The sequence below is a fragment of the Gadus macrocephalus genome, chromosome 14 (genome assembly GCF_031168955.1).
Source record: "Gadus macrocephalus chromosome 14, ASM3116895v1".
NCBI lineage: Eukaryota > Metazoa > Chordata > Actinopteri > Gadiformes > Gadidae > Gadus > Gadus macrocephalus.
The window spans coordinates 5,217,837-5,243,943 of NC_082395.1; the positions used below are offsets into that span (position 1 = coordinate 5,217,837).

At 46.0% G+C, this 26,107-nt stretch overlaps 1 protein-coding gene across 1 annotated transcript in view; it reads right to left on the reverse strand.

Annotated features, from left to right (window-relative positions):
- The window catches only part of adamtsl3 (ADAMTS-like 3), a 50,964-nt gene that overhangs the window by 7,818 nt on the left and 17,039 nt on the right, over nucleotides 1-26,107 (reverse strand). Inside the window, 9 exon segments of the mRNA XM_060072003.1 lie at nucleotides 1,596-1,779; nucleotides 4,692-4,967; nucleotides 5,191-5,295; nucleotides 8,231-8,413; nucleotides 12,923-13,060; nucleotides 13,497-13,624; nucleotides 20,421-20,667; nucleotides 20,820-21,578; nucleotides 23,186-23,339. Of these exon segments, the coding sequence (XP_059927986.1) occupies nucleotides 1,596-1,779; nucleotides 4,692-4,967; nucleotides 5,191-5,295; nucleotides 8,231-8,413; nucleotides 12,923-13,060; nucleotides 13,497-13,624; nucleotides 20,421-20,667; nucleotides 20,820-21,578; nucleotides 23,186-23,339 (2,174 nt within the window).

Genomic DNA, 26,107 nt, shown 5'->3' on the forward strand with positions numbered 1-26,107 from the left:
CGAGGCGATTGACATGTGCCATGTTAATACAACTCAGATTAATTTAATTGACTTTGATTCGTCTATTCTGCAGAGTTGTCAGTCTGTCTGAGCTGAGCCACGTCGCTATAATTACTCATTTTAGACTAACTACTGCCTGGGATAAAGCTACAGCAATAATGAATTTTCGTTTACAGCTTCAGTTCACAAGGTGTACAAATGGAATGGGTTCTGTAAATTAGGCATGGGTGATAATTAAATAGACATTTTACAATTAGTGTCTTACTATTAGTAGCCTCTTAATCAGCAATAATAAATCATAATATTACAGTATCCAGTTTTGAAGGCACAATTCCCATGAATATTAATAGATTAATAAATTGTTACAGACAAATGTGCCCTTGTACTTAAATCTACAATATTTAAATTGAATGAAATCCTCTCTGCACACCATTCACCTTGTTAAGCGTGAATGAGGATGTTTGAGCATGAAATATGAATAGCTTTAATATTAACCTATTGTTAGATAAAGTCTAAAGAAAATAGTTAACTACCGAGGTATTGGAAGAATCGAAAAAATATTTGAAGAAATAAACGTGAATCTTTCATGTTTTCTCTCATTAAGAAGAGTTATCTTACTGCTGCAGATTCTGAAATACCTGTTATTGCCCTCCACACATACATATATAAATCCTTATAATTGGGATATGGTATATTCCAGCTTTTCTTCTTTAAAGGTTGTATCAGCGATTCTGGTTGCCCTGACTTCCGTTGCGAGATTCCAAACAAACAGAGCCAGCTAGCCCCTCCCTCCCGTGTTTTGAAAATGATCATGGACGCGCATTTTCATGAACGTGCATGACCTTGAAGGTCCAACACATAAGACACTCGAAGGGTCGCATAGCCCAGGCATAGCCATGAACGAGCGCGAAACATCACAACACCCACCCCTTTGTATGTGATTGGTTGGAACACCGTTTATCTTGATTTTGAGGTGTTGGTAGTACCATTTGTTTTTGTGTGCGATCTCGGAGCCTAGGCTGACTAGAGAGACGCGTTTTTTTGACAGCCTGCTTATGGGACGGGCAGCTAGCGGATCATGAGGAAAAAGCAGATGAATGTGATACTTTACGTTTCAATCAGAGTCGTTGATACAACCTTTAAACCCACAGGGCCTTGTCCCTCCACTAGTGTGGGCCACCCAGCCCCTTCTTGTTTCTACAGGTGGACTGAGGGATAATAGATGTGCACACTTGTGACGGATAAGCCAAATGAGAGCCACAGGTGCCAGCAGACTGATATGGATTGGAGAGGGCTTGTGGCGCACGGATGGAAACGGATCAAAACCCCTGCAGTGGCAGGAATTGTTTCTGATTGCTGAGTCCATTTGTATTCTGCCCCGTATTGTGTTTCAATAAGCAGAGATAAGGATGTTAGGGTCGGGGGTTTATTTTAGCACATCTATGTGTGTGTGTGCCTGAAGGCTGTGTTTCTGTGTGTTTTTCAGTGGGTCTTTGTGTGCGAACGGTGGTGTGCGCATGTGTCTGTCTGTGTGCGTGTGATACATGTGTTCCTGTGTGAGGGCAGCAGCCACCACGCAGCATTGTTGGACTAACCTCGGGGGGCAGTCCTGGATGTTACAGCCCACTGGCGGTGCCACGGGTCTGGGCAGGTGATGACACATGGCTGGGCTGACCTCCCGGCCACCGGGGCTGACGCAGCGTGCCCGTCGAACGCGCCTCCCCCGGTCACCACAGGACGCGCTGCACACCGTCCAGTCACCCAGGTGCCACACAAACTCTATGGAAACCCAGCCGCAAACGCACAAAGAGACCAACGTTATTCTCACTTTGCCTTGATTATGGACCCGATGATTGAATGACATTCTTGGGTGGGTGTGTTGAAAATGGCACAGTTTGATGGTTGATGGGCTGTTTTGGACTTGTAGTACATATTGTAGTACCATTGTAGTAACATACATCCGCATAAAAATGTTTATGATCTCCATGCAGAAGAATAACATCTTAGCCTTTTAGCTTCTAACATTTAAACTTCCTACCTTCCTCTCGAAGTGACTCGCTGAATAATGGAGAGTCTGATAGCAGACCAGCTCAACCCAGGGTTAACAGGGCGTTTTATTTTCTTTCACTTTCATTTGTTTTGATCAGGTTGCTGGAAGCGGTGCTCTGTAAGCGCGTAATTGACTGTTATCAGCGAGTGCAGCACTAGTAAATAAACTTTGTTTCTTCCAAAGGTTTAAAATCAACACCGTGCAGACTGGCCAATGCAGAAACACTCTTCCTAAAAGCGCCTTCTTAAAGCTTCATTCACCCGTGAGAATTAGTTTATTTTCTGTAGAAAATCTCTCGAACAGAACAGGAACACTGTGAAACTTCAGCCGTTTCAGTTTATCGTATCGGGCCATGCTCTTTGCCGTCTCCTTCTAGAAGTGCAGAAGTACAGCATTGTAGGACTGCTGGACCAAGCATTTATTCAGTGTCACACATGAGTTGAGACAGGGTTAGGGCTATCTACATGGATGTTATTCTGATATTGACGTACATTTTCATTCTACAAATGAAGATAAATGATCGGGTGGGGGGATATTTATATATTCTAACGTGGAGAGGTGTCATTGGTTCTCTGGAAGCCAAGAGAGCTAACAAAGTAAATGTGGCATGCATGAAACAACCTCTGACCAGTTAAGTCCTATCAGTCTCAGGAAGGATTTCTCCCTCTGTCTTCAGTTTATCCTAACCGATTAAATATTTGCCAAAATTTGTCTTGCCAAGCTCACTTGTCAGAATGAGAGTTTGAGATAATAGTGAAATGTTTCATGTTTGATATTTTAGTAATATCATACATCAAAATATATGGTATTCAAATATATTTTAAACTATAAAGAATCACAGCTGATGTTAACGAAGTACGATGAGAATACATAACAATACATTGCTAAAATGGGGATTTGAGGACAATGAAAGCCCGAACGTCTATATGCTGCCAGTTTGTTGGACTTAGAAAAGTGAACAGCCTTTGCCCTTTTACCTTTGCACCTCTCTGTCCCCCTGTCGGTATCCCTTATGCCTCATCCACACATTCATACCATATCCTGTGTTCTGGCAGTGCTCTCCTCCACTTCAACCTCTCCCTCTCTCTCCTGCCTTCCCTCCTTCCCTCCCTCCCTCCCTCAATCCATCCCTCCCTCCCTCCCCCCCTCTCTCAGCCCTGTCCTTCAGAGGCCAGGCGGGGCTGCAGTTGGCTCCACCAGAGCTTCCAGAGAGGTTTTCCTAACTCCTCGTTGGACTGAGACCCTGAGCTATGACCGACAGTCTTGGCATCGCCAGACGCAGAAAGAGCATTAAAGTTCACAGCCAAGCTGCAGCTCTGCAGCGTTCCTTCTGGCTTCAGCATAGATCATAGGCCTCTGTGGCTGTTCCTTCTTCTTCTCTTTTATATATTTTAGCAATGCCAAGTCCCTTCCTTCTGAAAGAGAGACATTTGGAAAGCCACAGCCGTCCTCTGTTTAATCAGCGTTGATATTGGCCATGAGGTGACTGTCGTTTGGGGCCCTCAGACCCTCTCGGATGTAAGAACAGACTTTATGAGGTGCGACAGACACACTTTCGGGAAGCTTGAAGAGAGGTACACATTGCTAATTGGAACAAGGTGATGGCTACCAGTGTGGTGCAGGGGCCAATCAAAACTGTAGCAATAGTTAGAAGTCCTGTGTCTCAGCCAATCAGGCGCAAGAGTAGTTGGGTCAAGTGAGGTCCCCAGTGGAACATAAAATGAAAGAGAGGTTGATTCTGCACAGTAAGAGCCCTGTACCTCTGTGGAACCATCTCTTCCAGGAACATCTCATCAGCTGATTTGTGTGCTTATTCCCTACTTAACTTACTTGGTTTGTAAGTTAACTCCAATTGATTAACTCAAACATATATTCAATAATATTGATCATATTGACCTAAAGATACTTGGTCATACCGTACAGTACATTATAGCAGGAACTCAAATGATGAAATGTATACTTTGGTCGTTTTCCTTATCTATAAATTGCTTTGGAAAAGTCTGCTAAATTACCTCATTTAAACATAATGATGTGATCAAAAGTAACTGTGAGCTGTGAGACTTCACACTCACAGACACACGTCACACACCCTGGTCACCTGAATGAAGACCATGTGCTCCTTTCACTGTGATTCACTTAAAAATAGATCCCATGTGATAAGTGCATCCCTAAAGTGCCTCTGCCTTCTGTTGCTTCTTTACTGCAATTGCATTAACTTTATCTTGAAACTGAGGGATTACTGAAATTATGAGGACCGATTACAATTTGGGATTATTAATGACGTATCATATTAGGGAAAGTTTTACACTTTACACCCTTGTGATACTTTGTTGTACAAGAGAGCCTGGAGGAAGACCCCAACAATTTGTTTAGGCCAATCAGATGGCACCTGAGTTGTGTTTGTGCGGATTGGCCTTGACAAAAGTGGAAGGGCGGAACTGACAGCTCGATGGACCAATGACAGAGGGGGGGAGGGGGGGAGGGGGGGCGGGGGGGGCGGGGGCTAGACCAGTAAAACCAAATGTTGCGTAGCGTGACGCCTCAATGTCTCCACGTCTGTAGTGCGTTCCCCGTCAGCGAGCGGCGCGTTCCCCCTGTGCAGCCACGGCCCTCAACCATCGGGGGGGGGAACAGCACTCACCCTCGCTGCGCACGTATATCCAGGCGGAGAGCACGTGGCGGGTGCTGTTGACGAGCGTGCGGCACCGGTAGCGGCCGGAGAAGGGGCCCTGCAGGGTGTTGACCTCCAGCACGCGGCCCCTCATCAGCCTGCGGTAGTGCAGGGGCCGGCCCGGGGGCGAGGCCCGGGGGACGGGGTCGGAGCCCAGCGCCGGGGCCGCCTCGGCCGACTCCAGCAGGCTCTGGTTCTGGTAGTCCCAGTGGACGGGCATCTTGTGGTCCGCCGCCACGGGACACCCTGGGGAGAGGTAACCGCGGATACCCGTGGGTCAGTGCTGGTGGGTACTGGTCACCCTACTGGTGTTACTGCAGGCGAGGGGCAGCGACACACAAAGCCATGTTTGTATGTAAACGAGTGTACTGATATTCTAAAGGGTAATGGCGTGCCGGGGGCATCAAAGTGTGATTGGAAAAATACAATAGAACATTAGTCTGTGTTCGATTTCAGTGTGTGTGTGTACCAATGCGGAGGACATCTCCTGGTCTGATGATCACGCTGGTGCCACTGTGTGAGGCCATCAGGACCCTCTTCCTGTACAGCTCCTGGGGGTTAGACCCCTGACGACCTGCGCACACACACACACACACACACACACACACACACACACACACACACACACACACACACACACACACACACACACACACACACACACACACACACACACACACACACACACACACACACACACACACACAGGTTCAGTACATGGTCAACCGCTAGATCAAATGCCCCTGTTTGTCTGTGATCTATGGCCTGCTCTTCACTAGAGTGTAAGGTTGACAGCTGCAGTTCCTCTTTATTTGTTGAAATGCATTACGCATTTAATAGAAGCTGACAAAAAACAGCAGAGAAGGGAGGGGGGGGGGGGGGGGGGGGTGGAGAGAACAGTACAGCGTGTGTTATCGTGGAGGAAAGTCAGCGTGTGCACAGGGCGTTTCGGCTTCTAACGACGACAGCAGGTGGTAGGCCTACACCATGACAACGATTGGCTCTGTGAACAATTAGAATTTTCCAAACAAGTCTTGATTGTTTGTTGTAGCACGCGCCAAATGTCAATTCGATTTGTTTGCCTCGTTCGAATGAGCGAAGCGCACGCAGACATGCAACTGGAGAGCAATTAGTTGGTGCCAGGGGAAATCCCTTCCAGCACACGGAGGCCAAGTGATTCGGTCACTCCGGCCGAGAGCTGGACGTTCCTCACATCCTCTTTCGTGGAGCCAGCTGCTGGGAGAGGGCTCTGCTGGGATCAAGTGTATAAAAAAAACCTCAGTAGGACCATGTGATCCTATGTGGAAAAAATGATTTCAATGACCCCATAAGCCTCACTTGTATGCGTCATTATCTGATTAGTTAATAGAGCTTCCTTTAACTACATAAACAATACACACAAATTAATATTATACTATAAGAGGATGAAATGGTTGTTTGGCTGAGGGATAAAAAAAAGGCACTCAACATAACAGGGAATCTAGTTATGTCCCTCATCTTCTTTTGCGAAACATGTTACAATGTTCATTTTGCCCTGGCTTTCGACTCCTCCTTCAGCACCTCCTCGTCCTCACTCCCCACCGACTCTGTTTACCCCCATTGGTCACCGCTGCGCTCCCTCAGACACACTGGTCAGTCGGCTGGAAATGAAATAACAGCCTGATTCTTAATTAATTGTTTCGGAAGAATCTTCAAGCGCCTGTTAACTGAAAGAGGCAGCGAAGGCAATCTGCCTCTCCACCGGCCTGCAGATGCTTAGTGCGATTATTTCGCTGACGATGTGAACCGCACTTCCAGGACTGATTTCAGGGCTGCGGTGTTGATCAGGGACCGTGGGAGAAGGAGCTTACGGCTGTAATGGCTAAGCTTGATCGGCTTAATTATGAGCTGTAAGTAAAAAAACCCCCCCTCCACGACCAAGCTGGTAGCGATGATCAACGATGCGAGCGAACGGCAGCCTTCACAACCCCCCCCCCCCCCCCCCCCCTTCCAGCCCAACAGTCACACTCCGTTTAGCTGATGATTTCGCGTTTCAAAGTCCTTGTCCCCGAGGGCAGTCATTGTCAGGGTGTATAAGTGATGCCATCCTGGCACACGGACCGCAGAGATGGTCTGTGGCCGGAGGCGCTGGTCACTGGCATTGACAGGTTTTTAATGATATCGTTACATAACGGGCCGAGGAGTGATGCCAAGGTCTTCTGAACGCAATGCTGTGAGCATCAGCACCAGGTCCTTATCCAGCTGATGAGGCATTCATGGTTTTCCTTTTTCATTCTAGCAAGACACTCTCCAGTGCCTCTCTTTCCTTCCTTTCAGTGTAATTAGGCGAGCATTTTTCCTCACGTAATCTTGACTCTCTGAAGGCAGGGGTTGTTTTTTGTTCCGTTCACCATTCGTCTTTGAGGCCCTTTTTCCAACGTGAGGTTCAGAGATATTTCTTGACCTGGGCAGGTACACTGATGCCTCTGGTTTGACATTAGGGTTCAAACCTAGAACCTTTGTGCATGGATTCAATCCTCATTACTACTATCGCATTTCATGCATAGTATAGAAACATAATGGACCCTTGATGATTTAGGTGGAGTCCTAACATTTAATGAGCTCTGAATAAAGACTGAAAATAGTATCTAGGTAGGCATATTTAATGCTATCTATAAGTTATGCAATACAAATAATGAAGAAATGCATCCGTGAGGGAGCACTTGTTTTCTTATTCTTTCTAACTTGTTATAAAAAAGAATCATTGCCTCATTAATTAACAAGAAACTGTTTTGTTTTACTTGCTTACCATCCAACTGGGTATAAATGTATACCCCCCCCCCCCCCCGCAGTATGCTTGAAATGCTTTGCTTACTGTTCAAAACAGAATACAGCAACATCTGTATTGTACTGTTCAGTTATTGGGGACACAAGTTCCTCCTCTCTCAGGTAAGGAGTTAATACCTCTATACACAAATACAAAGAAGGAACATAAATAATACCCGTGGGGGACTGAGCTTCTATGCTAACTCTGTATGATCCTCTTTCATAATCTGTGTGTCCAAGTCATAGCCAGCCCTCCGCAATCCATCCGGGCGCATCCCTGCCGCCTCGAGTGGCGACAGGCGATGAGCGAGGGATTAGGGTCAGAGAGGAAGAGAGCGAGACGCGGTGACCGATGCTATTCTGTCTCCCGCATATTTCCATTCCCGTTTCCAATCGGGGGCCTCCCTCGAAAACCACACTAGCAGGTTATGGAATCCTATAAAGTATTCATAGTATTATATCCAAATGGACATACAGTGAATTCCGAAAGGAAGTTCACAGGTAGGCTCCGAGGGGATATGTGGGAATCGAACCCAGAACTTTTCCGGCCGGGATTCAACAACACACCCATAGGCCTCAACCCGGAATCCCTGACTTGTGGGCATCTCTCAAGTTATGTTGTATATGTTTGTGTGTATGAGTGTTGTTGTTGTTGTTGTTGTTGTTGTTGTTGTTGTCGTCGTCGTGGGGTCCCCTGAACTCACCCTGCAGGCTGAGCGTGGTGGATGCGGTGGACCTCCCTATGGGGTTGCTGGCGGTGCAGTAGTAGGTGCCTTGGTGCTGAGCCGTGACGTTCCTCAGCCACAGAGCTCCGGAGGGCAGCGGGACCGCCCCGGCACTCAGCCGCCCGCCCTTCAAGTGCCAGGAGACGGCAGGTTGTGGTACGCCTGACGGGACGAGGGAGAACCACAACCAGGGAGAGAGAGGTTGAAATAGGAAGAGATGCCATGGGACTCGAGAGAGACATGACAGGGGACAGGAAATATAGAGAGATGGTAAAACAGAGAGAGAGGTATGGAGAGGGAGGCGAGGGAATGAGATGGTTAAGGTAAAATCAGTGCCCTCAGAACGGGGAGGGAACACAGAAAAGACATCGCATTATGAGCAAGCCGCTGCAAGTAAAAAAAAGAAAAAGAAATCACCTACAGCCAAAGGTGAGAAATAAACGCGGGGCAACAAATCGATATCCATAACTCAATGTGGCCCTACATTTCCGAGAGCGCAGGAACAGATATTGTAGCTCGTAAACGGCCTTGGCCGCGTGGAAACCTTGACTCGCGCTACGTATCTGCTAGCCCTGTGTCAGGAGCGGGGGATGCCAGCAGCAGGCCACAACCCTGGCCAACGGACACGACTTGGCACCCACAGTTATGTAGCGAAATAACATAAAACCCTGACCCTCGTGGAAACCCAGAGGAGAACGAAGAGGCTGGCGGCCCTCCCTGGCCGGCTTTGTTGTCTTGCCTGGTCATGTAATCGCGGCGTGTCCAAGAAGCCCAGCGAGGGGCTCTGGGAGAGTTTACACAGCCGGGCGGTTCCATCATTTAAACTGTCATATTCAATCACAGTCACATGGTCCCACGTGCACGTTGCATCGAAGGCCACGTGCACGTAGCGTCCACGTGCACGTTAGCATCCAAAGCCATGCGCACGTTGAGTCCACAGCCATGTGCACGTAGCGTCCACAACCACTCTGTGCACTCTCCCTAGGCCACAGACGGACAGGTATTACACACACCCGCCCAGCCACACAACCGCCCACACACACACACACACACACACACACACACACACCCACACCCACATGCATACACACACACACAGAGAAAAAAAACACAAGCACACACACACACAGACAAAACCACACATACACACACACACACCCACACCCCAAAGACACACACACACCCACACCCCAAAGACACACACACACACACACACACACACACACACACACACACACACACACACACACAGGGCACCCCAAGACTCAATGGTACTCTCTTTGGCAACCAGCTTAGTTAGGTTTTTCTCCCCAATGTGTCCGTCTACATTTAATGCGATTAATGATTTGCGATTGAAGCTAATTAAGTGTGCACCTTGTTTTACCTCCTGACTAAAAAAAGGGGCCGACTGTTTTAATTTAAAAATAAATGTAGAAATTGTTGGGCTTGTGGCTGTGTTGTTGTTCAGAGAGCAGAACCCTGTCACCGAATAGTTGTTGGTGATTATATTGGTGTGTACCAGTTGTTCCATTTCCAAAGTACTCTCATCGAATGGAGCTGGGCACCTGTTTAAAATCATATTACTGAATTCATTTTGTGTGTTTTATTTTGTGTTTTCCCCAGCATAGGCATGCTGGGTATTATATGTGCTTTTTCGGCAATTGTCTGTACCCTGGCCCTGACACACCAAACTGACGACAGAGAGCTAGCCATGACGAAGGCACACTGTTGCGCCGCCTCACTTTGTGTCGTGTCTCGTCGTCTCGCATCGTCTCATATCGCATCACGTCGCCTGTATCTCGGCCAAAAAGTTGCATTCAAACACATCCCAAAGACTACAGCCAACGGCCAACTAGCACGTACGTTGTGCGCCTGAGAGGAAATACCTCTCCTACTAGCAGGTGGCGTTAGTCTGTCAGATACACCAGAAGACTTCGGACTGCGTCTATAATACAAACATGAAAAAATTCAGCATTTGCCCACCATTTCACACCAAACTCTCTCAGATGTTTTTTTAACATAACCACTTCCAATCAAGAACATATGAAAATTATCAGATGAGATGAGACTTTTTTTGCATGCTATCGTAACTCAATTTTCTTTTTTGCTCACTTCTGTTTCGCTTGTCGTCAATTGAGCTGAAGAGCCAATCCGAGTGATTTCTTTCACCATTTCGGCCTCCATCCCCAAAAAACACAAACGGGCCGAACAATGCCAGTGGTGCGGGAACACACAGAGGAAACTAAGGCCACAGCGCTCACAGAGGGCCCACGTTGCCCGATGGCAGGGTGGGTGAGGGCCAAACATGCAGGTCTTATTAACTGCCAATTAATCAACTTTGCCAATTTTCCAATTCAAAATATCATCAGAATCTCTTGCAGAGTTGCTCGAGAACCAATTCGGTGCCTCATGTGCGCACCCTCTGTCGTGTAGAATGGATTTATGCCCAGTAAGCATCGCTCTGCTGCATGGAATACTGACTCGATAGCAGCTACCCTCACGGGGCGAGAGTCCTTCTCACGTCCGTCTTAAAAGCATTCACACCAAGCTTCTTAGTGTTAAAGGCATCAAATGAGGTGATTCTGTTAGAGGTCTGATGCTTTATTTGACGGTGTAACCTTTTCTTAAAGTGAAGGTCAGACCGAAGGCTAGCTAAATATCACCTACTCATCCATATCACGTATATACCACGATGAGAGAACCTTATCCGCGTGGCACAGAGGTAGGCCGGACACATTTGGCGGTTTGTTCTTGTGGAAAGAGCAGCAGAGAGCCGCTTCTATAAACCCATCGCAATGTGTTATATTTATTATTCCACCACCCTTAACTCACTCCATTACCCACTCTCTCTCTCTCTCCCCCTCTATCTGCCTCTCTCCACTCCTCTCCTCCAGTTCTCCTTCTTGCATGAGATGAAAGACTGTTATTTTGACTTTCATTTGACTGGGCTTTGCTGCCTGTTGACATGTTGACACACACACTAACACGGGCACACACACAGGCACACACACACACACACACTCATACACAAGAAACCTCAATCATCTCCTCCTATTACTAGGTGATGACAAGAGCCCGTGAAAAAATACAAGCTTTAATGTGCCGTTAGCCAGGAGCTGTTCCTATAACGGGGGTAATTTGGCGTTTTCATCTAAATTAGACTGCAATACACACAGGCAGATACACACAAGTGCAGACACGTACACACGACACACACTAGACAAGATACAAGAAAAAATATATAAGAGAGAGAGAGAGAGAGAGAGAGAGAGAGAGAGAGAGAGAGAGAGAGAGAGAGAAGGAGAGAAAGAGCAACAAAACAAGGGTGCGAGAGAGAGAGACAGAGTCAGAGACTGGGAGAAAAAGAAAGAGAGAGAACAACAGAACAAGAGGCACAATATACAATTAAAGGCATACTAAGGGAGGGAGAGAAAACAAAAAATATAGAGAAAGGGAGCAATAAGAGAGAGCAAGGAGAGAGCAAACGGTAAAATGAGAGAGTGAGAAAAGAGAGGGCTTGTGGTACGACTCCAATGTAAATGTCGTGGCGTTGACTGACGGGCCGGGCGGTGTTGAACCCGGCAGGTGGTCATGGTCGATGACTAAAGCCAATAACAGGGGGTCTGACAGGCTGGCCTTGGATCGCAGCCCCTCTAGCTCCTCCAACAGGACCAGCCACTGGCCGGGACCCAACCACAAAACATCTTACGTTACACAACACTTCTGTTCCAGTTGCACCAAGGAGCAAGAGCCAGCTCAGGACCAATAGGGAAATGAAGAAACAACCTTTAATACCCTCTTAAGACTCTGCGTTGAGGTACCCCTCGGGGCAAGGCAGCGCATTCGACAGCAACGGTTCCACCGGAGTAATTCCAGCGGGCCAGGAGACTAAGAGGGTGGCTTGTGTTGCGGGAAGGCCAGCTGTGGACCTGAGTGTGCTCTGAGTAGACGTGTCACAAAAACTCGAGAGCCGTGGGTAAACTGGGCCGAATCTCGCTGAGATGAAGGGCGGGTGCCAGCCTGCACCGTTGATTCCCGACTCAGAAATCCTCCAAACATCAAACATGCACTGGCTTTGTTCTCTGCCATGACCAAATGCTTTTGCCTGGGGAGAAATGTGTTTTTATAACTGCTCAAAATTGCATTTTCCTCCCTCCACTTGCTGTTGGAACTGAGAAGAAGAGTGTGGGGAGGGGGGGGGGGAGGAAATAATGTTGTTCTTGATCTCCGCACCTCAACTCGAGCTTGCACCGTTTTTAAAAAAACGCCACTTAAAGTGAGATCAATTACGTTTTCGTTTCCGTCACGGCACGGGAAGAAGCACGGTGGCACTAAACTGTTTCATCATTTCACAGCTGATCTAAACCCACTTAAAGGTAGAGCGTTACGACTACAAACATTTTCCCGAGCGTATTTTTAAACCTTCGCAAAGGTTTTCTTTTACTTGAATCTAAGAAAACAACCTTTGAGGCAGCTGCTCCCATCGACGCACACAAACCGCCAAAACCCAAAGCAATGACCAAAGACAACAAGGATCAAGAGTGTCGATATGTTCCCAATTAGCTTTTCAACCTAAACACCCTCTTAAATTAACCTCTTAGGGCACTTCTCTTATCTACACAGAACAGAACCCCGCCCAACCCAAAGGATTGACCAACAGTGTGGACCCACCAGTGACAGGGCAGTCGATGGTGAGGTTTGCCCCTGGACGCACGCTCACACGCCCCCCCACCGCAGCCCTCAGGCTCTGTCCCACCGCCGTCCCCACGTCTGAGATGTTCCTCCACGACACGGCGATGGCTGGTGGCTCTGTCGGGTTTCAAACGGAGAACACAAAAGGATGAGAGGCTGAGGGCTTCAACCAGACTGGTATCCTCAACTGGCGTTGCGCCTGAAAGGTGCTGTAGTAATAAAGTTTAATTTGATGCTACGTAGAATATAGACCTGAGGTTTTGGGCCACTGAAGGCCAGTTTACCTGACACACTAGCATCATGATTCACTCCATTGCAGAGGGAGAAGCGGGGTCGGGATAGCGTAGTGGTGTTTCAATTCCCAGCTGAACAATACAAGTTTGATACCACAATATGTCCGCAGTGCTACCTGTATTCTCCTTGAGGGAGATGTGTCCTACCTTCACCATAATGATGTTAATCAAAAATAAGTAAGTCACTTTCGACAAACGCGTCTGCTAAATGAATAAATAACTAATAGTAGAAGGGGCGAGGATGGCTTGTCTGCACTGACCGGCTACTCTCAGCCGAGAGGACTCTGAGTCGGAGCCCAGGGCGTTGGAGGCGGTGCAGGTGTACAGGCCCAGGTCAGCCACACTGGGCTGAGACAGCTGCAGACGCCCACTGCTATCCCAGGACACCCTGCAGGCAAAAGGAGAGAATATCGGAAGGTTAGAATATTGAAGTTATGCAAATATCGAAAGGTTATAGTATCAGAAGTGCAGAGTATCGGACTGTTAAAACATCGGAAGGGAATAATATTGGAAAGTTAATATATATCGAAAGGGTCGAATATAGGATGATTAAGTATCAGAAGGGTAAAATATCAGAAGAGTTGTAGATAGGAAGGGTAAAATGCTGGTAGGGTTCAATATGGTAAGGATGCAAGACTATTTGACAACAGGTGAAGCCAGCACAGCAAGCTCATATTTCAGAGTTTTTTTTTTTGGCACTGGCAATATTGAAAGGACAGTTTTTATCCCCTCTGGCATAAATACTACTGTAGAGCACTGCTCTTTCGTTTAGAATACGTGGGGAGGGAGTAAATGGCAGTTTGACAGCTTTGAAAGCAATAACTGATAGCTGGATCGGATAACTTCCAGGTAACAACAACACATCTGTCTTGAAAAACACCACATAAACATATTTTTCCAAACAGACCCATTATAGTCCAGTTACAAAAACGACTTAAAGGCTTATGTTATATTATTACTCACACACTCTCTCTCTCTCTCTCTCTCTCTCTCTCTCTCTCTCTCTCTCTCTCTCTCTCTCTCTCTCTCTCTCTCTCTCTCTCTCTCTCTCTCTCTCTCTCTCTCTCTCTCTCTCTCTCTCTCTCTCTCTCTCTCTCTCTCTCTCTCGTCGTCCTGTTTATATTTACATTGGAGAGGATGAACATGCACTGGACTACATAAAACACTGTTAGCATCTGTGTTATTATTCAGTCGTGCAATTAGCTGTTCTATCGAGTTTATCTGTTTAGTAACAAGAGGAAGAACCACGGTCAATTCTAATCAAAGCCAGAACAAGAGCATCTGTGAAACAGGAGTCGCGATGAAACACTTCCCTTTCCCTCCTCCCCGATATTGGCTTGTCTAAACAATGACGAAGGAACAATCTGTATTTAATACCGCCATGCTACGTTGCTATACACAGCAATCAACAGTATAGCATAGTAGCCTCATTTCACCGCATCATTCAGATCCATCTGAGACCGCCCTCATTAAGGAATAAACACTGTTCAGCCACAGGAAGGAAACACAGACTTGGCCCTCTATCAGGCAATCCAGACAAGGTCCATGAGAGAGATGGTGCACATCAATGGATCTAAACTTCAGCACAGTTCAATTCATAATATCAGTCGGATATTGTAATTGTAATACATTGAATTTAGGTTAGCTTGGAATAAAATATAAATTTGGCTTAAAAACATAATTATCCGTTTTCCAAAACAATACATATACATTCTTAATAAGTATGCAAAATTCATTTTTGAAATGCAGAAATATTTTAAGAGTACATTGTATCTGCATGTAATTTGTGTTAACGTGTACAGACATATCCTTATGACGACTCAGTATACACTAAATAAATAATAACTTATTGTTTCATAATTCTGTCACGCAACACTATAGGCTAATTCGGGACTCTCGTATTGTGATGCATATTGCATTGCCAGATGCTCAGATGCTCACGTACACACTATATATATATAGATAATACATAACATATTATATATATGTATATGTATCCATCCCTAGTAAATTTAACGCCAGCGGATTTAACGGTTTATACAGCTGGACCATATCCAACAGAATTGACTTTCTGAGACTTTGTTAGAAGTTGGGCTTAAGGATAAACCTGCAGCCTGGTCCTGGGTTTAGAGCTACACAGATGAATGGATGAGGTGGACGGAGAGCGGTGGGGTGATATATATATATATGCGCGGCAGCCGTGCTTCGCGGTAGGAAGTGACAGGGAGCAGACCTGAACAGTTAAAAGCCCTGCAGAGCTTTATGGGTCTCTGAGGTGTAACAATACAACTCCCAGGTTCCGGGGAAAACATGGGAAGCAGGACGTTTAGAAAATATACCCGCGGCACATCCCACATGCACCCACGTATGTGCACACATGTTCATATGCACATCCCGCACACATGCATACGAGCACACACACACCCCCCCCCCCCCCCCCCCTCCCCACACACACACAGAAATATGCCCATCACATGCTCACAGGCACAGTCCACAATTTCACACTCACATAAACTCACACAAAACGTGCAACTGAACACATTCTTTCACATGCCCCATCCCAGCCACACATATACAGACGTCCTCCCGATAGTCCAGAATCAGCATATTTTATCCTCAAAATGCTGCATTTACATAGAAAAAAATAATGATAGGATTCTGGATATGTGCTAGTCCACCTTCATCCTTCATTTTCACCTTAAACCTCAACATAGAAGAACAAAATCTGTAGCATCCTCTGCATCCAATATATCTGCATCTATAGCCCGTCTGCATCCAGTTCAATCCGCTCCCCTGCTCCTCCCGAACTCATCCCATCTCCCCCCCAGTCCTCCCACCTCACCAGGTGAGGCGATGCAGTGTGACTTCACCTCATAATAGTACAACTGGGGACCTTGGAGTCAGCACAGAGCCCCCAGAACCTCTAGAAGCGTGAAGAGTGTGAAACACTGTCATGGTCCTGTGAACGCAAACAGCTCAGCAGGGGAGCTGGGTACCACCTGGAGATCGTGCTGCATGTGTTATACTAAACCTTAACACAATACAATAAAAGGTACCAGTATACAGTCGCCCGGTGGCCAATATGCTGCAGATATGCTCTACGGCCCTGCAGCAGTGTTTTACTTGCTGCCCCTCAAAATAGTGTTCTGTACGTTTAGTATGGGCCAACAAACGAATGTCCTCGGTCCTCCATACAAGTTGTACTGAGGGAAAGAATAGCAATTCCACAATACAAAAGTAAAATCGAGAAAAAACAAGAGTGGAATCCATTCATTTTCATTTCGTCCTTGGCCGAGACATAACAACCCAGCCAGTGTGTACGTATGTTTGGATGACACGGTATGACCCGCAGTAGCCCAGAGCATCCCTATTGTCTCGTATAAGTCTCAATTCATTCCGAGGCCAGTCTGTGGCTGATACAATCAAGTGCAGGTCAAAGGTGCAGCAGAGCCACACAGCCTCCTGTCTTTGAGAGACCAGGGCGCTGCACGTCTTCTCTGTTCTCCCTGGCCTTCGCGCCCTCCTCCCACTGCTTCCTGCTCAACTGTTTTCTTTTCTCTGGTGGTCCAGTTCATAAAGTTTAAAGTTATGGTTGTGAGGAGAGAAACAGGAGTGTGTGAGATTAGGGGGAAAGGGTGATTTCCCCCTAACAAGTTGAGGCATTGAGCAGTCTGGGAGTTCAGTGATGGGATGTGCTGCATGAAAGGTGCTACACATGGATATACGGTAAAAGAAAATACTGGAAATAAATAAAAAAATACATTTATAGTATATGTATAGATTTGTGATTGCTCTGATGTGCTGATGGTTCATTCCTAGAGTTAGCGGGAATATTAATGTATTATGTACATGGTAATATGTACGTGGTAATATGTAAAATCTTTCATGGCCGAAATGTTGATTTTCAATTTAACCTCTCCCACCTTCCATCAGTCTTAAATGGTGAAAGAGGGATGTGCTCATACCAATATCCTTGTTCAATCATACATTATAATGTTTAAATATCTCCCTTGAGAGCCCGAATAATTATCAGTGATGCCCCAAACATGAACATTGCATTATAGCCATCTATATAAGCCTTTGTTGTCCAATTGAAGTATATATGTATGTCGGATGCATGATATAAAACATTCTGTATCTAACAAACTGCAAAGTAACACATTTTAACTGAATTAAATTACAATGTTTAGACTCGATAGAGCATTCTCCAAATGTACTGCTATGGCCAGTATATTTACAAAACTACTTAATGTATACACCTTCAAAGAAGTGAGAGGATGATCAATATTTGGTGAGTGTAAGAAGCACTTTCATGTCAGCCTATTTAAAAGTAGTGGGCATTCTGGGTGTCAACATACGGTGAATGTAGATATTTGCTCAGTATTAGAAACTATTTATGACCTTTCTTTCACCTAAATGGCCCATTGGTGCATACAGAAGGAAGAGTGCATGACAGAATAAAGTACTTTTAAAGAGCCTTTGGGTGACATTGAAAGTACTGAAATGAATTAAACTAAGGTATAAACAGTGTATGTGTGTGGAGAGAAAAAGTAAAGAGTTGAGTGAAATAGCAATGTATTATTGATGCGGTAATATGTCAGAAAAACTCATTCGAGCTGTTCACACATCGCTGCGAGCTGCACGGGATAACACGGAGGTGATGGATCTTCGATGTACTGAGAGCAACCTCTCCAGTCTGTCTTCCAGAGACCTTCTGCTGCTCTCTTGCCCAACATGACGTTCTTCATGCCGTCGACTTGGGTCAATGCAGAACTCCACTCACATCTAGTACGCCCGGTCTGGATGTTCCCTCAGTCTTCCACGGCCCCCACTGGACCGTAATGTGGGTGGTTTTTTTCCTCCCATGGTCGGGCAAATCTCACTTCACTTGTTCGCGCCTCTAAACCCATTATTGACGATTTATATCTCCCCTTGGACGATCTCAGTATTCCACAGCAGCGAAAGCAAGAACAGATATGCAATTTATTGGCATAGATTTGGAATAGAGGATCCCTTAAGAGCAAAACCATGTCTGCCTCGAAAGATGTCTGCCCAACGGGGAGCCTGAAACACACACACACACACACACACACACACACACACACACACACACACACACACACACACACACACACACACACACACACACACACACACACACACACACACACACAGTATAGCAACCTCGAGAAAGCATCCGGCATTTAAATCAAAACTTCTTAACATTCGCAAACTCCTTAAATCTCGCCCAAATCTAATATATTCTGCCTCCTAGCGACAAACTCAGATGTCTCGGAGCGTGGGCCGGACACAGCGGGGTTTGAACCCACAACTCAATCACAGCACAGTGGAGTCCAGCGGCTGTCACTGCCTGTAAACAGACCCATAAGGAAATAGAAAATAAGGGCATGTCGTGCGAGAGAGAAAGAGACAGATAGAGTAAAATAGAGAGAGAGAGAAAGAGAGAGCGACAGATAGAGTAAAATAGAGAGAGAGAGAAAGAGAGAGTGACAGAGAGAGAGAGAGAGAGAAAGAGAGAGCGACAGAGAAAGAGAGAGAGAGAAAGAGAGAGCGACAGAGAGAGAGCGAGAGCGAGAGCGAGAGAGAGAGAGAGAGAGAGCTAAGAAAACACACTCTCTTCCAGAGCAGTCAGTCCTGAACTGGGGTATGATTGGCAGGGCCCTGAGCATTCTGATGATGGCTTCCATATGCAATCGCCCACTCAACTCACATGGACGTGCACGCACATACACCCACACAGACACAGCAGAATAATATTGCAGAGAATTACAAGTGCTCATACTTCAATCAGCACTTCAGATACGGTACTTCGGGAATAAAAAAAACACAGGGGCATAGGAGATTTGTACATTATAATTTTAAACACATTGTACGTTTTTGCACATTGTACGTGTGGTCAAAAGAACCCCCTCAAAGAACTGCATCCATATTTATTGACCCAGTGTTCCCAGATTAGAAACAGTACCCATCAACATACTTTTAACCAGGCATTCTTGAAGAATTGCATATGCCGTGCCTCATGGCTACTCTTCAGGGGAGGGCCGCCATGTCGATTATCATCCTACTAAAATGTCTGCCGTTACAAGAACAATACAAAAACGTAACTATTTCAACGTATTTGATAAGCTAATATGCATTCTTTGCGAAGGACACCCTATTTGCTGCAATTTATAGCCGCAAACTTGCTGATCATGCACAGTGACAGTGGACGCAAAATTACACCAACGTATTTAGCATTTCTGCCGCATCATCACAAAAAAAAGACTCTGTGACACCAGAAACCAGTCACGGACTCGGAAGCATTCCCTCTCTATGCACCGTGTTCTTTCTGTTGACAACATTTACATAAAGGTCACTGTACACCCATTTACTCCGTTTTCTCCTCGGGAATAACGCAGAGAGCGAAGATGATCCCGAGCCACAGAGTTCAATGTGATATGTAATGTGCCTGCACAATTCCTCGCTTGGAGCGGGGACACGGAAATGTGTGGAATACAAAGAGAGGCGTCTACGGCTGGCACCAGGTGCTTTATCATATTAATAACTGCATTAAACATCCCACTGCTTGGCGTTTGGCCCAGGGGCAGCGCTGTGCAATTCCGTTAAAAATGTTGAAGATCCTTCCCGGCTTGGCATACACTGACAAACTCAAGTGGAAGATACTTGAGAAAAACAAAACAATCAACCCGCGTTGAACTTATTTTGGAACACTCTCGCTTTCCTAAGAGTTTGGCTGCAAGGATTCTATGGATTCTTTGTTGTTGATACAGTCTATTTATACCCGAGGCAACTAGCATGTACGGTATTGAGAAAACTATGGGCAGATTGTGAAAAAATGACAATGTCAAGAAATGTTTTCCTCCAAACAGAGGGAATTACCATCTGCCACAGTGGATAACTACACAAACTGCATACTTATAGAGATTGGTATTCAGATTTTACACCCGGCATTTATCAACATAATATTCTTAATTAAATTGAATTCTTCGTAACGAATATTCAAACGTAACCTGTTTGTATGTATATGATCATCTGTCATTATTTTTTTATTGAATTCTGTGTGATCTCAATAAGGACATTAGCCCTCTAGCAAGCCTGCATTACAAGCCAACCATGCATTTCCAAAATGTTCCAGTGAAAGCGCGTTAGTAGGGTCAGCTTACCGGTCAGTGTGCTGCAGCGGTGCTCCGTCTTTGGTCCATGTCAGGGTGGGCTTCGGGGAGCCTTCTGCCGCGCATGACAGCGTCAGCAGGCGGGTTCCGTTGGTGAGGAACGCCACCTGGCCCACGCTGAAGCTCAGGTTCTTCTGGAAGGTGGTGGCGCCGGTCGTGTGGTTCTGTCGCCTTCGGACGATGGTGGGTCTCTGTGGCACCCTGGTACCCACGTTCTCCGACCAATTGGGCAGTCTGCCTGGAAGGAAATGTCAGAAGGCGTATCTGATTAGCAAAAGAGAGTTCTCCACATTCAAGAGAAAAGTGCTGAGCTAAAGCTCTTAAAAGTATCAAAGTGAAATGCAGCCTCCTAGCGAATCACTTAACTGCCAGGGAAAAATTCATAATTACTTTCACCCCGTGCGGCGCTCTGTCTGGGGATGTTCCAGAGATGGCCAGTAGACATCTGAGTCAGCAGCGAGGAGATGTGCCTGGACGCCTGCTCCAGACTAATTTCTCCCACGTCAGCTCGCAGGGTGATGTTAGACATCTTCTCCTGAAGCCCCGGTGGCATGACCACCCCCTGGACACCGGGGGGCAGCAGAGAGACAACGACGGCCGACATATTCAGCCTCCGGGGGAGGGAGAGCACCGTGTCCACTTCGGAGCGGTGGCTGCGGCACGACGGCATCCTCAGCTCCTCCCTGCTTGGGCTTAAACTCGCAGAAATCAGCGGAAATGACCCCTTGTCTGTCGAGCTCGTTCCTGTCGGACCGCCGATGACCTGAAGGGTGAAGATATCCGAGGCGGACCCGGAGCGGCATTTGTAAAGCCCTGTATCCTCTGGGCCCAGGAAGTGCACCTTCAGGGACCCGGACCTGGACACGCCCAGGCGCTCGGAGCTGACCAGGGGATGGCCGTCCTTGAACCAGCTGATGTAGCTCTTGGGGAAGTGCATGAAGGGGCATTTGATGACCAGCGAGGTGTTGGGGAGGAGGTAGGCGTGGCCACCGATGCTGAGGTGCAGACGCCTCTCGGGCCGGACCTGGATGTAGATGCGGTGGATGCCCTGCAGCGAGGGGCAGCGCTTCATCCCCTCCTCGAAGCCTCTGGTCTGCATCGGGTGGCGCCGCCCTGGGGCCTCTTTGGTTCTCTGCTCCTTCCTGGGCTCTGGGGAGGAAACAATCTCATCATTTATGAGTCAAGTTCTTTTATTTTATTACTTGTTCCTTTTGTATGTTTGCTTGTATGTTAAATCTTAAACACATTGTTTCTTTTTTAACTTTGCCTTTGTTTTCTTTTACTTATCTATTTTATTTTATTATTTCATTCTATTGGATGACTATGCTTCAATGTGAAGCACTTTGAGCCTGCCTTGTTTACGAATAGTGCTACATGAATAAAGTGGCCTTGCCTAGCCTTGCTTAAAGTAATGCACAGACACATCTGACGTTTTCTTGTCTTTGTTTTGTTGTTTGAACACTGGTGGTTGATAGTTCATGTCAGATGTTAAACGAAAGCACCGCACCATCGTCTAATTGCCCTGTATTATCGGATCGCCGATCAAGAGTTCGGGGTCAGAGTGTTGAGAAGGGAGGCTCAATGCAGTTCTTTAATGGTGAGATGTCTCCTTGTTTGTTTCCGATCTGCGCCCTCCAAGGCAGTTGATTGGCAGTAGAAGGGCTCCCTACAACAAATCTTTACCTCCCCCCCCCGCCAAATGAACAACTGCTGATCTCCCCTTCCATATGACTTGTAGATACCAACCGCCTCTGCACAAACACACACGCATGCACACATGAGCACACATACACAGAAACACACATGTACACACACTTCCTTCTTACCCTAGCCCCGTTTTCTTTTTTTGCCCATTTCACATCGCACATTTCTTCCGGTTATTTCACTGTCTAAATGTCCTTTATTTATTTTGTTCATGTATCCATCGTGCCCGTCTCTAAGGGAGATTGTTTATCCAGACACAATGGAGTCTCCCTTCGTAAGCAGGATGTGTTGATGGTGAATGTGGAACGTTGCTTTGATCAGCCATGTCTCACTTACATCAGATAACGCTGTTACGTTTGTCAAGCCAACAAAATAGTGTGCCCAGTGCGCAGCCATTGGAACCATGTGTTAGTGTGAATGTCTGTGTGAATGCTATTGAATTCATTTAGAACAGCTTTTTGGTTAATGCATGTTTATCACTGTGATGTGTGTGTATGCATTTGTTATAGTTAGTCTTGTTAATGTGCTTGCTTGTATGAATACTAATGTATGTGTTTATGTGTGCATGTGTGTGTGTGTGTGTGTGTGTGTGTGTGTGTGTGTGTGTGTGTGTGTGTTTATGCATGTGATTGTGTGTAAGCGCATGTGTATAGACTTAGGTTGTTTTGTAATTGTGAATGAATAATAATCTGCCTTGTGTGAGTGTGTGTGTGTGTGTGTGTGTGTGTGTCTGCATGCGATTGTGTGTAAGCGCATGTGGATACACTTAGGTTGTTTTGTAAATGAGCATGAATAATAATCTGTGGTGTGTGTGTGTGTGTGTGTGTGTGTGTGTGTGTATGCATGTGATTCTGTGTGAGTGCATGTGTTAAGATCCAGGTCGTTTTGTAAATGTAAATAATAATCTGTGGTGTGTGTGTGTGTGTGTGTGTGTGTGTGTGTGTGTGTGTGTGTGTGTGTGTGTGTGTGTGTGTGTGTGTGTGTGTGTGTGTGTGTGTGTGTGTGTGTGTGCGTGCGTGTTGATACAGGCCGTTTCCTGTATGCAGTCTTACTGGGGCAGGCCATCATGCGACAGGTGCGCACGAGGGGAGGGGAGGCCAGGCCGGAGCACAGTCCCTTGGCCAGGGTCACCTGCTGGCCCGTGGCCGTCAGCCTGCGACACACGGGCTCCCTGCGCTGGATCCCTAGGCCGCACGACACAGAGCACTGCAGCAGGGAGAGAGAGAGAGAGAGAGACATGTTTCAGACATCTAGTTTCTGGAACAACCCTCAGAACCGAGGGTTGGCAGGTGTTTTCAATTGCCATCCCTAATTAGCTCGAACATTACCCAGAGTGGTAGCCAATCGGAAAGGGTTATCTCATGAATACGTTTTTTTTGGCACCATCTGTCCCTGTGGTTTGGTGTAGGTTATTTTTGCTTCACAAGGAATTTGGAACGGAGCATTACAGAGCAGAATGCGATATAATGAAATACATTGAAATGATTGTAACTTTTGTTCTATTTAGTGAATGAGCAGACATTTTTATCAAAAGTGACAGTGAACTAAGGGGCCGGTCCTTAAGGAGGAAGCTGGGGTAAAGCATCAATGAATGCTAAAGGAGGGTAAAGGATATTCAGGAGGAAACTCAGTACATCTCCGCCCTTCACATCGCATCAGGCATTCTTTTTGAATGGCCGCATGCCTCAGAGTGGATTATCCCGCTTATGCCACGGCCAATAGGGAATCATTAAAATGTAACGTTGATTCATGTGGTTCAGGTCTCAAAATAAAACCTTTTCACTATCATTATTTGGTGTGTTCCTGGAAACACAGATGATCCAATTGACAAAATATATGCGTCTGACCCATGGCTGGAACGTACTCAGTGAACAGGACATGCGTATGGAATGCAGACGTTACCTTATTACAGTGAATAGAGACGATTTTAACTAACAACCACTCAACGAAGAAGCTAACCCTTTCTCTCTCAGCCAGACTGCTTTAAAGACGAGGTGAGATTGCCCAAACTGAATAATGAAGCATTTATCCAGACAGAAAATACAAGTTGAGCTCAATCTTGTTTGAAGTAAGATATTCGCTGAATAAATTTTTTCTCTATTATACATATTTAGCAACTGTAGCCACACATTTAAAGGTCCCATGGCACGAAAATCTCACTTTATGAGGTTTTCTATCATAAATATGAGTTCCCCTAGCCTGCCTATGGTCCCCCAGTGGCTAAAACTTGCGTTCGGTGTAAAACGAGCACTAGGTGTTCTGCTCGCCTTAAAAAACGGAGGCTCAAACGCGCTGATTTGGAATGTGGTCCCATATGCCGTCTTAAAGGTTCTAAGCTCCTCCCCTTTCTCTGCCTTGCCCGTCCAGAGAATTGGGACCGTCAATGAGACACGACCCTGCGAGCGCCCCGTGTGTGTGTGATTACACACACTGCAACGCAAGTGTTTACTGTTGGTGTTATGGCGCATGACACGTCGGTTCTATGACGTCTCTTGTATTTCCACAACGAGACTGTAGTTGGGGTTATCTCAGCCATGGTTGAGAAGGAATTGGGGGAAAGGTACTTTGGCTTTGACTCCCTGAAGTACAAGAACTGCGACATGCTGCCTGCCGCCGTTTGCCGCGAGGCACCACCGCCCGGCAGCGGGCAGCGGGCAGCGGGTTAAGTCTTCTTCAGATTGATGTGGAAGTGGAAGAACCAGAGACGTTGGAGAACCCGACGAAGTCGTTTGTGATTCATAATATCGTCTGGATGTGCGACTGGCTTGTAGTGGCTGTAATTCTGCACCAAAGCTGAATTTCGGGAACGTCTTCAAATACTGTGTTTGGGGCCCACTAATATCTATATTAAAGCATCCATAAAGTAGCACGCCATGGGACCTTTAAAATACATTTTGGTCATCGGATGGTGAGTGGACCAGCAGATGGGAGTTTGAAATGGCAGAGTAGCACCTAACCATAGAGCACAACTGATTTCAGGAAGTATTTTCATTGCTCTATATTTTTGGAGGAGAGTTCTTTAATGTTGCCCTCCGGTTCAGTGCTAGTATGATGTTATGTTTGTGCTCAATGTACATTGATGTAAGAGTGAACAGGGTTGTTCAGCTCACGCCGGCAAGTTGATATGAGGGTTGAGGAAATGTTGCGCATTAATGTGTGTTCACACCAAAAGCGAAGCGAATATTCGCCCCGTTCCTTTCCGCCAATTCTTTCTCAACCATGAGATAACCACCATTGCGAGTCTTTACTTGTTGTGGAAATATCAGAGACGTCAGAGAACCACACGCTGTCCATTATGGGTTCATAATATCATCCGGAGGCGCACACAGCTTTCAACTGTGATATTATATATTATATTATATTTAGAGCTGTCAGTTAAACGCGTTATTAACGGCGTTAAGGCAAACCAATTTTAACGGCGTTAAAAAAATTATCGCGCGATTAACGCAAATATTTTTTTTTTTATTTACTTTTTTTTTTTTTCTTTGCCTCAAAACAAAGAAGCAGTAGCCTGACTGCTATGTTCAAATGACATTTGTTCAAAGCAGTCGTTTAATTGCACTATAGGCTCTTTTTTTGTATCGTCCTGTTTTGATCAGTATATGCCAATGTTGTTATCAATAAAAAATCATTTGCACAAGACAAGCCGATGCACTTCACCATGTTGATAAGAGAATTAAAATGAGAAGAATTATGGGACAAAAAAATCAAGGGATATTTAGCATAGAAAAAGAATTTGCGATTAATCGCGATCAATCGTGAGTTAACTATGACATTAATGCGATTAATCACGATTAAATATTTTTAATCGCTTGACAGCTCTAATTATATTATATTATATGATATAGATATTATTCAGCTCCGGGAGTCCGCAAATGGCCACGATTACTTTCTCCTCCATTTTGCGGTTCAATCTTGACTTCAGGGAGGGAACGCTGATCGGCGTCACGACAAAGCATGAACTGAAATTCACA